This window comes from Hippoglossus hippoglossus, chromosome 4 (assembly GCF_009819705.1).
Source record: "Hippoglossus hippoglossus isolate fHipHip1 chromosome 4, fHipHip1.pri, whole genome shotgun sequence".
Classification (NCBI taxonomy): domain Eukaryota; kingdom Metazoa; phylum Chordata; class Actinopteri; order Pleuronectiformes; family Pleuronectidae; genus Hippoglossus; species Hippoglossus hippoglossus.
Window position 1 is genome coordinate 4,304,867 of NC_047154.1, and position 13,393 is coordinate 4,318,259.

The following is a 13,393-nucleotide window of genomic DNA, read 5'->3' on the forward strand; positions in this document are numbered from 1 at the left end:
CGTTGTCTCACACCGCTCAGTGCTACACCACTTGCTTACTGTAGTGCTCCTTGAAATCTCCCCCGTGCTAACATGCTGTATGTTGCTGAGAGGACTGAAGATTAGCATATGACATGACAGATTACATTAAATCACGTCTGCGCTGTACTTTATGACATTAGCCTCTTAGCCCAGGCATACAGATGCATGCAAATGCTCCCCCAAACCCTCTTATTTAAATCTGCTGCATGACATGGCACCTTTGATATGATTATTAGTCATCTAAGCGACTTGACTTCACCCTCATCAGATGGGAGATGTCAGCGAAGGTGAGAAATGATGGCCACTATGAACATGAACCTTGACAAGCTGCGGTGGAACCCTGAAAAGCACGCGTCTGAATGGAAATACTATTTGACAAAGGACGTTCACGTGAGGGAGGTTTATCCAGATTTTTTTTTCCTCTTAAAGTATCTGAAACCCAAAAAGTAGCACAGACTTGTGAAATATCAGGAAGGAAGAAAGTTGTTGAGAGGGTTATTGTTCTTTTCATGCTGTCCAACTCATTACCAACAGAAGTCAGTCTGTCTCCGTCATCACTGCTGCCCAGATGGCTCTCCAATCTGCCCCGTGTAAGGAGTGAATCATCATAATCACACATAATCTGCTGTTTAACACATGGCGTTTTGCTTCAATTTAAAAAAAATTATACACTACAGTAATACATAAATCAAGCTCTTCTAAAGTGATCCTAAAGTGACACAGAGATTGTGAGCTATCACGCGGTCAAATAGAATTCGGCGTTCTTCATGTTTAAACCCCAATCCTTCGTCAGTCACATCCATGTTTGCATATTGTGATGCCCAGTCTCCTACTCTTTGGGGAGGTAGGGAGTGGAGATACTTCTCTTCAATTATTCCCAGTGTCATTGGAGAAGCCCCCAACACCACTCGAGTGTCTTGTCTCTGCTCCGTGGTCTTTAATCTTAATTATAAAGCTATCATTACAGCATGAACCCTGGGCTGCCAACAGTGGAGCCCTGGGCTCATCTGCTCTGAATCAATCAAACTAAGTTCTGCACTAGAGGACTTTTTCCTCTTTTTTTTCAGTCGGGTCATTTTGTTTCTGCCTTATCTCATTTTCATAATTATGCTTGTCCCTTCTCTAATGGAGTGAGAATGCTCTACCTCCAGAAACTTTACATGGACCAGTCTGAATATTCAAACTGCGTTGCAACCTTGAACGTCTGACCTCGCTTCAGAACTTTGTGACAGTGACGAATCCAGAAAAAGATCCGAATTTGTTCCCTGCAGTGATTGTTAACGAAGGCTTGTTAATAGAGGAGGATGAGACATGAACAAAATAACTCCTTGGGTTTATTGTTTATGAGAAGGTGTTGGATATGGAGTTATGTGTCTGCGGAACGCCCTCATTCACACTCAAATTGTCAGCCTCTGCTCTAAATCAACGCTGCAAAATTGGATGAGTGAGAGAAAGTTGGCAGTAGTCAATGACAAATTCTCTGAAACGCAGCTGACGTCTTAAAGCTGTGATCAAGTGGAACGATCAAAGACGCTCAGCGCTCCATTGAGAAGTGGCTGCAGTTCGTGTTTGTGGTGGCTGATAGAGGAGGGTTATATAAAGCCAGACTGAAATTTAAATGATTTTCTTCCTAATAACATCTGCCAAGATACCCTGTGTATTTGTTTATGTTGATAATGATCTGGTTGCAGTGATCATAGCTAATATGAGACAACATCCATACCACTCGATTTACAGATCACCTCTGCTATGGACACGCCTTCAGTTTAGAGCCGATTAAAGTTCAGAAAAGCTTGCTTGCCCCGTTTGTTTGAAAACTACAGGGCTGTGTTTTAGTCTGTAGGGGCAGAAACGATGACGTTGATATTCACAACCGCTTGCTGATTGGGTCTTTACAGTCATGATGAAGACGCAAGAAAACAACCAGCATTAGCCTTGGCTACCAGTGTAGAACCCAACATGGATAATCGTTTAAAAGCGTTGCTGACCTTGTTGTATTGGTTACCAGCTTACATGCATAAGAGACAACCTATTTGTTTGCATACTCATTTGTAGCCTATCCCTCTCCGTAACTCACAACTGAATGCTTCCTGGTAACATCGGCTTGCAAATGCCCAGTGCACGTGAGCATGTGGGTCACATGACATGGTGTGTTAGTTTGGACGGGGGATTAAAACTGATGAGAGCCAAAACTTGTGTGGACAGAGATTGTTTTAGTTGTAAAAAGCCATTTTTGATAGTGTGGATTTAGCCTAAAAATACTGCAGAATAAATGGACTGTGGAAGTGGACAAAGTGTCCCAGGGAAATGCCAGCTCTCAAATGTCCCTCAGCCGCTGCCAAGGGAAACGTCCTCCCAAAGGCATAAGGCTCAGTTTCCACAGATGTGTCCAGAAACGCTTTTGTCTTCTTTTGAGAAGTGAAAATGTATATATGCACAATGGCTTCAGTATCATTGGATTTTCTATTTCCTTTTACACTCCATGAGAATGTTTATGATATCTGTGGGGGTCAGAAAAATAAGAAACAGTTTGTCCTGCAGCCTTTGATGTGATACTTTTGCTAATGACTGGATGAAGTCATTAAAAGTGGGGACATAAGTTGTTAGTTTTTGAAAATATAGCATATGCATAATTCTGTATTAGCAGCACCAATCATCTTTAGGATTCTAGTCATAATTCATGAAAGATTCAATATCCAAGTACAGTTTAACAGATAAGTCCGTGAACCTGTGAACTTTGAGTCGACAGTGGAGAAACTCCAATGAAATCCAACACAAAGAAAAGCTGCAAGTCACATCATTCATCATTAAAGACGATGAAACAGATCAAAGAGCCGATGAACAGCTTTTCAACTTTGAAAAGGCGCTGCAGGTATGGTATAGCTTCCCACTGTCCATGCCACGAGTACAAAGGGAGAAGAGCCTGACAAGTGAGCATATGACAGAAGATTATGTCGAGTTCATGGGTCAAATTTCTTTAATGCGCAAAAAAACCTTTGAAATACCTTTTTTATTGCTGTCTGAGAGAAAGCGAATGCCTCATTTTAATGCCATTGAACGGAGGTCCTCATCGGCTTTAAAATATGCAAAGAAGAACATGCTAACATTAACCACTGCCTACATTATTTATCCCATTGAAAAGTGTTTTATCAGCACCCGGCCTGCTTTATTTTAGTTTTAAATATTCAAATTAGGATGAAACTGAAATGTCTACCATGCAAAACAGCTCTTTTACATTTCAAAATTAAGCTCACAATTCTCACATGTTTGGTTAAAGATGGCCTCGTTAATTGCAAATTCTGCAAAGTTGTGCTTTGTAAAGATATTGCTGAGGGCTTAGCTATCCACAATGATCAATATTTTTCCCATGTGGCTCACATTTAATGAAGAGGCGACGAGTGTTCAACTTATACTCACAACGGCTCCTTTGACAAGCTCAGTTTTGACCAAAGACAAGCTTTACATGATGGATGGATGGATGGATGGATGGATGGATGGATGGATGGATGGATGGATGGATAGATCTTCTTGTATAGTGCTTAACTAAAATACTGTATAGTATTGTATGGTCTAACTAATGTTAAATGGCAAAAAAGACTATTTTTAGCACTGTTATTCAAAACAAGGTTGAACTGTGATAAAATGATGTGAATTCCCGGATTACTACGTGATGTAACATGTTCATCACTCTGTTGCATAAATTTAGTTCCACTTTCAGCAACTACTTCAGAATCTTTGTTGGACGTTCAAGTGAACTTTAGTTGTAAGTGTAGTAAAAGCAGTGAATCTTTTGGTGTAAAAAAGAAACATGGCGTTCACAGGGACACCACAAGGTCACAGACTAACAGATTAATCTCTCACAAGTTACTCTGTGTCCATTTATTCGTTATTGCTGGTTGATTCTTCCCCTGATGTGGACGTTAGTTACATGGCAGGTGGTTTTAGAGCGAGAGGGAAAAGCTTTTACTGTGGTTTACATTGGCCATGTATCATTGGCCTTCCTAAAATCCTAAGAGCCGTTCCTTGCTTTTTAGCACCAAGCCCCCCCCCCCCCCCAGCTCTTTATTCCCTAACACCCATCACAAATTTGGTCTGGTATGTGACTGCTAATTTATCCTTTCAATGTATGATATCCTGTCATCTCCTCATTTGTCCCTGAGTGTTTCTAATCTGAGATAATCCCAGTCAAATCCTTTGATTGTGTGTTTGGACCTGATCCATCTCTGAAGAAGCAATTTTAATGGGCTTCATGGCACTTGGTGTAAAGTCATTTATCTAGTGGATTGGATGTGAATGCTTGTTTTAATAAGTGCTCTTCATGAATAGTAGGAGACGTGCCATTTAATTATACAGAGTAGACCTATTCCATCCCCACAACTTCTCCAAGGTTTTTTTTATATTTGGAGCAGAGTGCTTTGATTTAAAAAAAGAGAGTGTGGGACTTTAGCTGTGTGAAGAAAAGCCTGTGAGATGGTGTGGTTTTAAAAGAACTGGGGGAAAAAGCCATGTAAACACTGACATTGAAAGGAACATTAACTAAAATACAGAACTTTTGACACTTTACACATGTTAACATATCACAAACAATCATGTCACAAAAGCAAGGCACTTTTTTAAATACAGGGCAGTTTTATAGGAAGAGCATTACAATTTACAAAGACATGGCATGGCAGGTTTTGGTAAATCAACTAAACAAACCGACTGCTGTTGTTTTGATATGAGAAGCCAGATAGACAGGTGTGCACTTTACTCTGATGATATGATATTTATAGATTTCTTTGAAACCGTGGGTTTGATTTTACCCAGAATTAAAAGCGAGCTTCCCATGTGTCGGTTTTATCAGGTGAACGAGGCGGGGAAAAAAGTACTTTATTCAAAATTTTGTATTTTTCTGAAATGGTATTCAGGGTAATGTATTGTGTCTTCTCATGTACAATTGTATTATTGTGTGTGCCATTTTGCTTATTTCTGTAAAGTTTTGTTGTTAAATAATTTGATTTAATTAAATGCAGCTTATACAATACTTGGTCATTTTTGCCACATCGCCCAGCCCTGGTTTTAAATGTGACCACATAGAGTGATAGGGAGACAAATTTCCACATCGTGGACAACGTGCAGAAAGACGTGTGGGGAAATTCCAAAATCTGTTAGTCATTTCTCAGCATGATGGTTTGTGATGCAACACAGAGTTGTTTTTATGTAAGTATGACACTCCATGTTTATGAACCCTAAACTTTATACATTTTCTCCTCTGTGGTGTGTTACTATTATAACGTTCTCACCCAGAACATCTATATTTAGACAGTTTGACAGAGAAAACATGACGCCCGGAGCCAGCTCTTTTCTTTTCTTCCCTATCATTGGGTTTCCTGCTCTGACATGCCCCAGTGTGCCGCTGTGATTGGCTGCTCACTTTTTGACTTCCTCAAACACAGAGTGATCAGCTGACGAGGAGTGCAGGAGCAGAAAGTATAAAGTTGTGAGTTTCCGTTTTGACACTTTAATTTGTCTCCAAATGTCTGCGTAACCCCGGCAGGAGAAAAAAAAGAGGAATGTGAGCAGGAAGTGGAGGAAACTGCTGGGATCTGGAAGTACTCAGGGTGGGTGGAAGAAGTCGTCTCTGAGCCACAACAAAGAGTGAAAATGAGCAGCGACTACCAACTACTGTCTCCAGCAGGATCCTGCAGGAGTATATCCATTGGTGAGTTTGACGTCCTAAAGTGTCCTTTCCTATCTCATGAGCGACATGCTGTTAGTTCTGCTTTGACAACAGCCTCAGCGGTGGCAATGTTTTCCTCATCTGGACATGCCCACTCTACCTTATCCAGATGTTGCTGCACTGAGGGCCTCTTGTCAACATACTACACTCCCTCCTAGGAATTGTGAGGAATGCTACTGGGGCTAAGACACTTCTACCTCCTAGAGTAGAAAATGAGTGTTGTTTACAAGTCCTATACACAGATTTTCAGCTGTAAACCAGGAGTACAAATTATGTATCGTGGTTAAAATAACATACTTATCGTAAGATTTATTGACCCTCCATAAAGGACCTTCCCGAGTTCTCAAACGGCCAAAGTTTCACAAAACAAGCTGCGAGCGTCACACTGTAGTCAGAAGCAAGTGACGTATACTGAAAGTGAAAGTAAGAGGAAGCTTGTTTTTTAACGTCTGCCTGTTCAAAATAAGCCTTTCAGCAACTGTTAATGCTCAGTTACTTATTCATTCACATTTCGCTTTCATAAACATGATAAATACATAGATAAACAGTAATTGTAGAAAAGTTTGGGCACCTTATAAAATCTGTGCTTGTAAGCCCTTCTATCAACCTCCATTAGCAAGTCATGGGGGTGTAAACAGGAAACAGTCCACAAATAGCCCAAACCTTTCGTACCTTTAATCTAAAATGTCAGACTAAAAACAAAACAACCTCAACAAGACATATGATTTCAGCCTAACATGGTTTATTGACAAGAAAAAATGCATTATCTATTAATTCCAGAAATGATTGTCTATCTGTCTGTCTGATAGTAAAACACATATCTCAAGAACTGTTCATTTTATCAGCTCCAGCATGCTTCCTGTTAAGGGCCCAAGGAAGTGCAGTGTCACATTTGGTGCGATATATTATTCTAACTTTTACCGGGTCTGGCTGAGACTCATCAACTATGTGATGTTGTGATCTACAACCACGATGCATTCAGTGCGTTCACGACAACAGCAACAACACCCTGATTCTCCAGTGAGGGCCTCTGCGTATTGAGTTGAGCTTCACTGAACTCTGAAAAAACAGGTGAACAGCTGCAGGGTTCTGGGGACTGAGTCCTGCAGTCGGCCTTAACTTCCCACGACTCTATTTCTGCAGGTCACTTTTACAGATTCAGAAAGAAAACTGTAACCAGCATCGCCACAGTTCAAGCAGCCACGCAGGTTTAGAACTGAGACTGCATAAATTAGTAGCATGGCACGGGATAATAAAACTACTGACACGTTTCTAGAGATCCAGGCCTTCTCCCAATCACGATAACAATAAAAAGCTGCTGAGCCCCTGCTCCATTAAAGATTTGTCATTTAATAAATTGCTCAGCTTAAATCTCATAATGATATTTACCAACAAGCAATTTGCATAGTAAGCTGTGAGTAAACATGCTCACATTAAACAGCATACATTACATGTGTCTTGCACACAACGTGCGGTACTGCATGCACACCACTGATGATGCATGTTGTTCTCCAGTGGCCGGTGTCACTCACAGCGACGCTGACCACTGATGGTACACATGGAGGTCAGTTGAGTGGTCACAGCGAGCGCTCCTCTTTCCGTGAAGATACGACGTCTGTGAAACCTCTTCCGTGGCTCTGGAGGGAGATTTCCAAGGTGATGGCCTGGTGAGGTCATGATGATGTAACTGTTATATTATATAGTTATATTGGGGTATTTGGGGCTTTACGCATACTTACGACTAAACTCAGATTATCTCATCCTCTGCTGCTTCGATTTGAATCATCATTTTAATTTTTTTTATCGACCTCTCTCGATGTAAGTGCAATACTAAACTGACTTAACTTAGGTGCCCTAACGTTTGGAGAAATACTAGTCATTTCTGTACTATCAATAAGTTATGGGGAAATACACTGTAACAATATAAACATGTCTCTCAAATATCATAGAGGTGGGATTGATAGATTCAACTCTATTATGCAAAAACTGACCGAACCAATTTCCATGAACTTTTGTTGAGGGGTGGGAAATGATCCAAGAAAGAACCCTTTAAATTTTGGTGTGGATGCAGATCAAGGGCGAATGCATGAATATTTGTATCACTTACTATAAATTGCAAGACAGGGGGCATTTTTCAATATTTTTGTTGGTTTCTAAAAGATCTTGAAGAAAATCAGGCATGTGTAGAGGACTGATATTTATGGGTGAGGGAAACTTGGTGCAGATCCAAATAAAATCTGGATCTAGTGAATTTAAACGTGTTTTCATAATGGGACTGTTGGGCCTTAGCGGAGTATGTGCTCACTGAGTGTCAATCTTGATCTCATTTAGTTGTAGTCGCTATAAACCCACATCATGACAGTTTCAAAGTGCATTTTCTTTGTGTCCAGTCACGTGAGGTGAATCCACATGAAGGAATTATTACTCTATTGCTTTTTTCCTTTCATATAATTTAAAAGAAAGGTTGTGCATGAAGAGAAAATAAAAGTCTGACATGTGTTTTGCACCTCAGTACCTGGAACATGTGTCTAGTATTCAGAGCTATCGGTCCTCATCATCTCTGTGATCTCATTTAGTGACTTGGATTGTGTTATGAAGAGAAAAACAAAAGGTGAATTCTCATTGGTCAGCAGAACACTAATCCCTGCTTCCATCTAGAGGTGCTCGAGCCCTGCGCTTGGAAGTCGACTGTGGTGTTAGCTTACCAGTCTCCCAACCCCCATCCAACCCCACCCCCCATTGTAGCCAGATGGCTGTCACGCAGGCGGTTCCTCGCCCAGACCATGCTGATTTCCCATCATTCTTTTGTTAATGAGGTCGTTAGCAATGCAACAGACAATTAAATTATCCCAATCTGGCATTTTCCTCATTGTCTTACTGTATAGTTTACTTGTAGAGTGTCTCAAACCGGTCATGTGCCACTGCTCAGTGTTACCGCTTCTGTTGTGACGATGGCTTCTGTACTTTTCTGTACCATTTTGTCCCTTATTATTCATGTCAGCGTTACACTGTGCAGCAGTGAAAGTGAAAGCCAGTTCCACAAAGTCGAGTATAGCGTAAACAGCTCTTGATGGAGCTGGTGTTAGTATTCTCCTCTGTGATAGCGGGAGATCAGTGTCGTCTCCAACTGACAAACTTTGTTTTAGTACATTATCAGCCTGTATGGAAACAACACAGCCCTGAGCTGTTGCCGCACAGAGGAAGTTTTGTTTGCTGTTAAATCGTGCACAGAGGGGGCGACTTCAGCCCGTTAGTCGAGCGCTCACCTTCATGTGAAACGCCGCCGAACACTGACACCGCTGACAGTTAATTATGGGAGTCACAGATCATGCAGACTTGTCAGCTCGGCTGCGATTGACGTGCCGCATGTTTACATCTCTGTTGTAATGTTGTTCTCTAGTTATTTTCACAGCAGCAGTGCATCCGTTATTTAGTTCCTGAAGTGCCTTGGGGCTTGCCATAATGACCGTAAAAGCAGCACAGATTTGGAGGAATGAAATGTTAAAAATGACTATAATTGGTGAACCTGCCATCACTGTAGCTTTGGAAATATTTTTGGTCAGGCTGTTGAAACACGCCGACAGCCTGTTAACTAGACCGTCATAGTCTATAGGTATGTCTCTACATGGCTTCATTATTTTCCTCCAACTCCTCCACACACACACACACAAAGTAATATTGACAATGAGTGAAAACCAACTAAATCTGATATATTGTTAGACAGGCAGACGAAAAGGAAGCAAACATATACATTTTGACACACACTGGTATTTGGAGAGTGCCTCACAGAGCCATTTCCATGTCTTGGCCAGGTGGTTGGTGTCGGTAACAGTCTGGTAAAGCAAGTGGCAGCCAGATACCACACATATATCTAAGAATGCCTCATGATAACAAACCCACAAACGTGTGTCTTTCTGTCAGTCTGTGTGTGGTCATATGTACGTCATTGCAACAACACTCATATAATCACTTCCTGTTTGGCAATTTGTCTTAACTGTAAGAGCACAACATTTGTTTTGTTTCTGCAATGCTTTATATCGAGCTGAATTAGAGCTTTAATTTCAAAAGCTGTGAACTGGGGTCTGAAGATTGTGTCGGTTGCTTAACAGATCTCTGATATAGCCAATATCCAGTTTATGAGAAAAAATAACACCAGTTAGTTTAATCATTCAAACATATATATATAAACCACACATGTGAACAGCAAAGTCAGTTTCATTAAAAGAAAAACATTATAAAATCATCACGGCAGATAAACCAGGTAGGATGAACACAAAGTTTTCTAATTTAACACTGCACCACAGACTGTTTATAAAAAGTGTTTGAGGAGGACTCAGTAATGACAAGGAATCATTCTGAAGTAGCTCCAGAGCATTAACACAGGACAAGAGAACAGCCCATTCCAAACAGGCAGGTTTAGAACCGACACTGCACAAGTATGTAAAAATACCTGATTTTTAACTTGACTAAAATAAGTAATAAGAAATAAAAGTTAATCTGCTTTCACTAGTCTGCAGCTGGTGTCAGATATTAATGCAAGCAGAGATATATGCCTGGTCAGTAATAAAATCTGCTTACACAGATACTGATGGGTTACATTAAAAACCCACCCTCTGATTAAAAGATTCCTCAACTGAAGATAGATTTTCCACCTGAAGCAATGCGGCTCACAGAAAGCCCCCAAAGAGACAGGCGCTTCTGAGGCAGCACTTTATCCCCCCCTCAGACGAGCCCACACATGACAGCTAGCCCCCACTGATGAATCCCAGTGTTTTATGGCATGAAACCAACAAATCTGGCTCCCAGCTACTGTCCAATATTTAGCGTCAAAGCGCCTCATCACTGACGATGTATTGCTGTTAAATCAGAGATGCTGTTTGCAGCACAATGGAGCATGAAACAATGGATGCGTCTTGTGGCTAACCCCGGCCTTGGGCGAGGACGACATGCCCGGCAGCGAGCACATGATGTATTCCACCGCTCGCGTTTTATGTCCGTTCCTAATTGAACCAGGATGGATCCTTTTACTGCTCGACTAGCTTGAGTTTAAAGCAGCTATTTTCACTTGTGGTGGCAGCAAACAATGTGTTGTCATCAGCAGTTAACAACTCCTGATCCTTATTTTCACCCGATTACCAAACACAGTCTCACATCAGGAGACACGACTTCACACATTTGACGGTTTATTAATGATGAAGAAAAGCTGATGTAGAAAAATCGTGAAATATCCACAACAACAAATTGGTGTAAAAAAGAAAGTACCCTGCCCAGTGCCTTCTGGGATATGCTTTGGCCCCATGCAACCCTGCACAGGATAGGTTGTGATAAGTTCTCCATTTAGGGTTTCCCTTTTTTGGTATTTATGTGACTTTTTCTTTGTTAACTTATAAATACATGTAAATATAATGAATTTGAATCCATGTAAACTTTGAAACTTGTGATAAAAGAGGGAAAAAAACAGGATAGGTCATACATCGTCCATCGTCAACATTCCTGTTTAACTGAAACAAGTTTCATTCTTTTCATCAAAAGTCTTCTAAACCAGAATAACCTCAACACATTCTCTATGAGGATTGATGGTTTGGTGTGTGGCACAGATTCCTTTTTTTAAAAACAAAATGGGTCAAATGGCCTGTATCCGTATTGTAAATGTTTTAGCGTCATTAAACGCATTGTTTTGGTTTTATCGCCCATGACTCCTCTGTTTTCACTGCCCTCCATCAAGCTCTGCTAACCACACTGCACAAAAATGGCAGACAGACAAACTCAGTGACTAGGTGGTGATTATAGACCACAACAGAGTAAAAGGCGAGTGAATATTTTGGACATTTTACCGGGTAGCCAACACAATAACAACTTTAGATGGTGAAAATCTGACAGTGTTGTATTTTCAGTTTATTGAGCTGCACTAAAAGGGTTCCAAAGAAAAATCTACCAATGCACCTTTATAAAAGAGTATTGCTCTCAGCGCCTCAGTGGCTGTGTTGCTATACTGCTAAAAATTCTTATATCACATGCTGTAGCTTGAAGGATTCTTGAATGACACATATGCTGTTTCAGTTTCATTTATGTGGTCGCATGTCTCTTGATCACTGTAAATCATTTGTGTGTGTGTGTGTTGGATATGGAGCTGCCCAATGGAAGTTTGAGTCCAGTCGTGTACGAGTGGGAACACAGTCTTGTACCTTTAAGCTGCTCTAACTCAAAACAAAGCAAAGTCAAAACATGTACAAATGCTGGTTTAAATGACTCAGTCAGATGCTTCCCACTAAAATAGCCACTCACGTATCAGATTATAGGGGTCATAAAGCAGATCGGCCCATCCCTGATTGCTGTATGGATGATACAGGCGGACAGCATTTACTTTATATTATTGTGTCATCTCTGTGAGTCAGATTAGACATATTTTCTATATTGCCTTGAGCTTATCATGAACGAGTCCAATGTAAGCCATCAGGCCTGTCAAATTTAATCTTCAAAAAAACCTTCCTTAATGCACAGAGAATTAAAATAAAAATGAAATGAAAATGTGCAGTTGGTTCTTGGTATCTGGACAGTGAAAGTACAGTCTTGTAATGTTCTCTGACATGTGGACATCCAGTGTCTGTCTATTAGTAGAAAGTAGTTTCTACACAACACAGTATTTTGTTCTATAAAACACTAGACATAGCTCCAGGAGGGTCAAGGTTGGCAATGAAAATATTCCAAATAATGACAGGGAATAATAATAATAACAATGTTAATAATATACTTCTTATAATCATTATTAATAATAACAATAATAATAATCCAATAGAATACTGAATCCTTTTACTCAATGTCTATCTATTTATATCTATATCTATATCTATATTGTCTCACATCTTCATTGTTGTGTTTATTGTCTGTAATGTCAACCTGTTGCAATTACTTTTAAAGCCCAGAAACACTGTGTCACTCTCCCAGTAGAACCTAAACAACCATCAAATGCTCAGGGGAGCTGTGCAGTGTGTTTTGAATGCTGTGATAGGAAGAAAGTTGCAGTGTAACAGGGAGTCTTCCTCTAAAGCAAATACACTGATACAATGACCAGTTAACAATGTCCTCACGAGCAACAAATCAGGAATTTGTCTTTGATGTGATGTGAAATCAGTGCTGAACCATTCACAACCTCTATCTTCTCCTCTTCTGCAGAAACACCAGAGTGCTTTATATGCCGGGATGTTGAACTTCAAGCCAGTGACCCGCTGAGGAACTTCTGCGACTGCAAAAATCTACTTGCCCACCATGCCTGTCTGTCCACATGGATCCAGAAGGTAAGAAAGACTCTCCATGTAGGGAACCTTGATATTTTGAATTTCTCGCTACTTTTATCTCATCAGCCATTTGTCAAAATGTATAGGGGTGTAAACGTCTGTGTTGGATTTCAAACAGTATGGTGAATAAATGTCTTTGTCATGTGATCATTCCTTATTTAGACAAAACACTGCTGTTTGCCTCGAGCTAATGAGCTACCTTTCAAGTAGCAATACCAATTAGTTTTAATGAGGGTTGCTAACAATGATAACACGTCATCGTTATACAGTTGAAGCACGGAGGCTGAAACAGTGAGGAGTGCCTCGTAATGGACTGGCAGGAATCCAGAAAGCCATCATGCACCTGACACCTGTCACC

At 40.5% G+C, this 13,393-nt stretch overlaps 1 protein-coding gene across 2 annotated transcripts in view; it reads left to right on the plus strand.

Annotated features, from left to right (window-relative positions):
- The first annotated feature begins 5,461 nt into the window (after nt 1-5,461).
- The window catches only part of LOC117760389, a 70,588-nt gene continuing 62,656 nt past the window's right edge, over nt 5,462-13,393 (plus strand). For both annotated transcript variants that reach the window (XM_034583371.1, XM_034583372.1), the window contains exons 1-2: nt 5,462-5,722; nt 12,914-13,035. In XM_034583371.1, the coding sequence (XP_034439262.1) occupies nt 5,665-5,722; nt 12,914-13,035 (180 nt within the window). In that variant the 5' untranslated portion in view covers nt 5,462-5,664. The remainder of the gene's footprint in view (nt 5,723-12,913; nt 13,036-13,393) is intronic.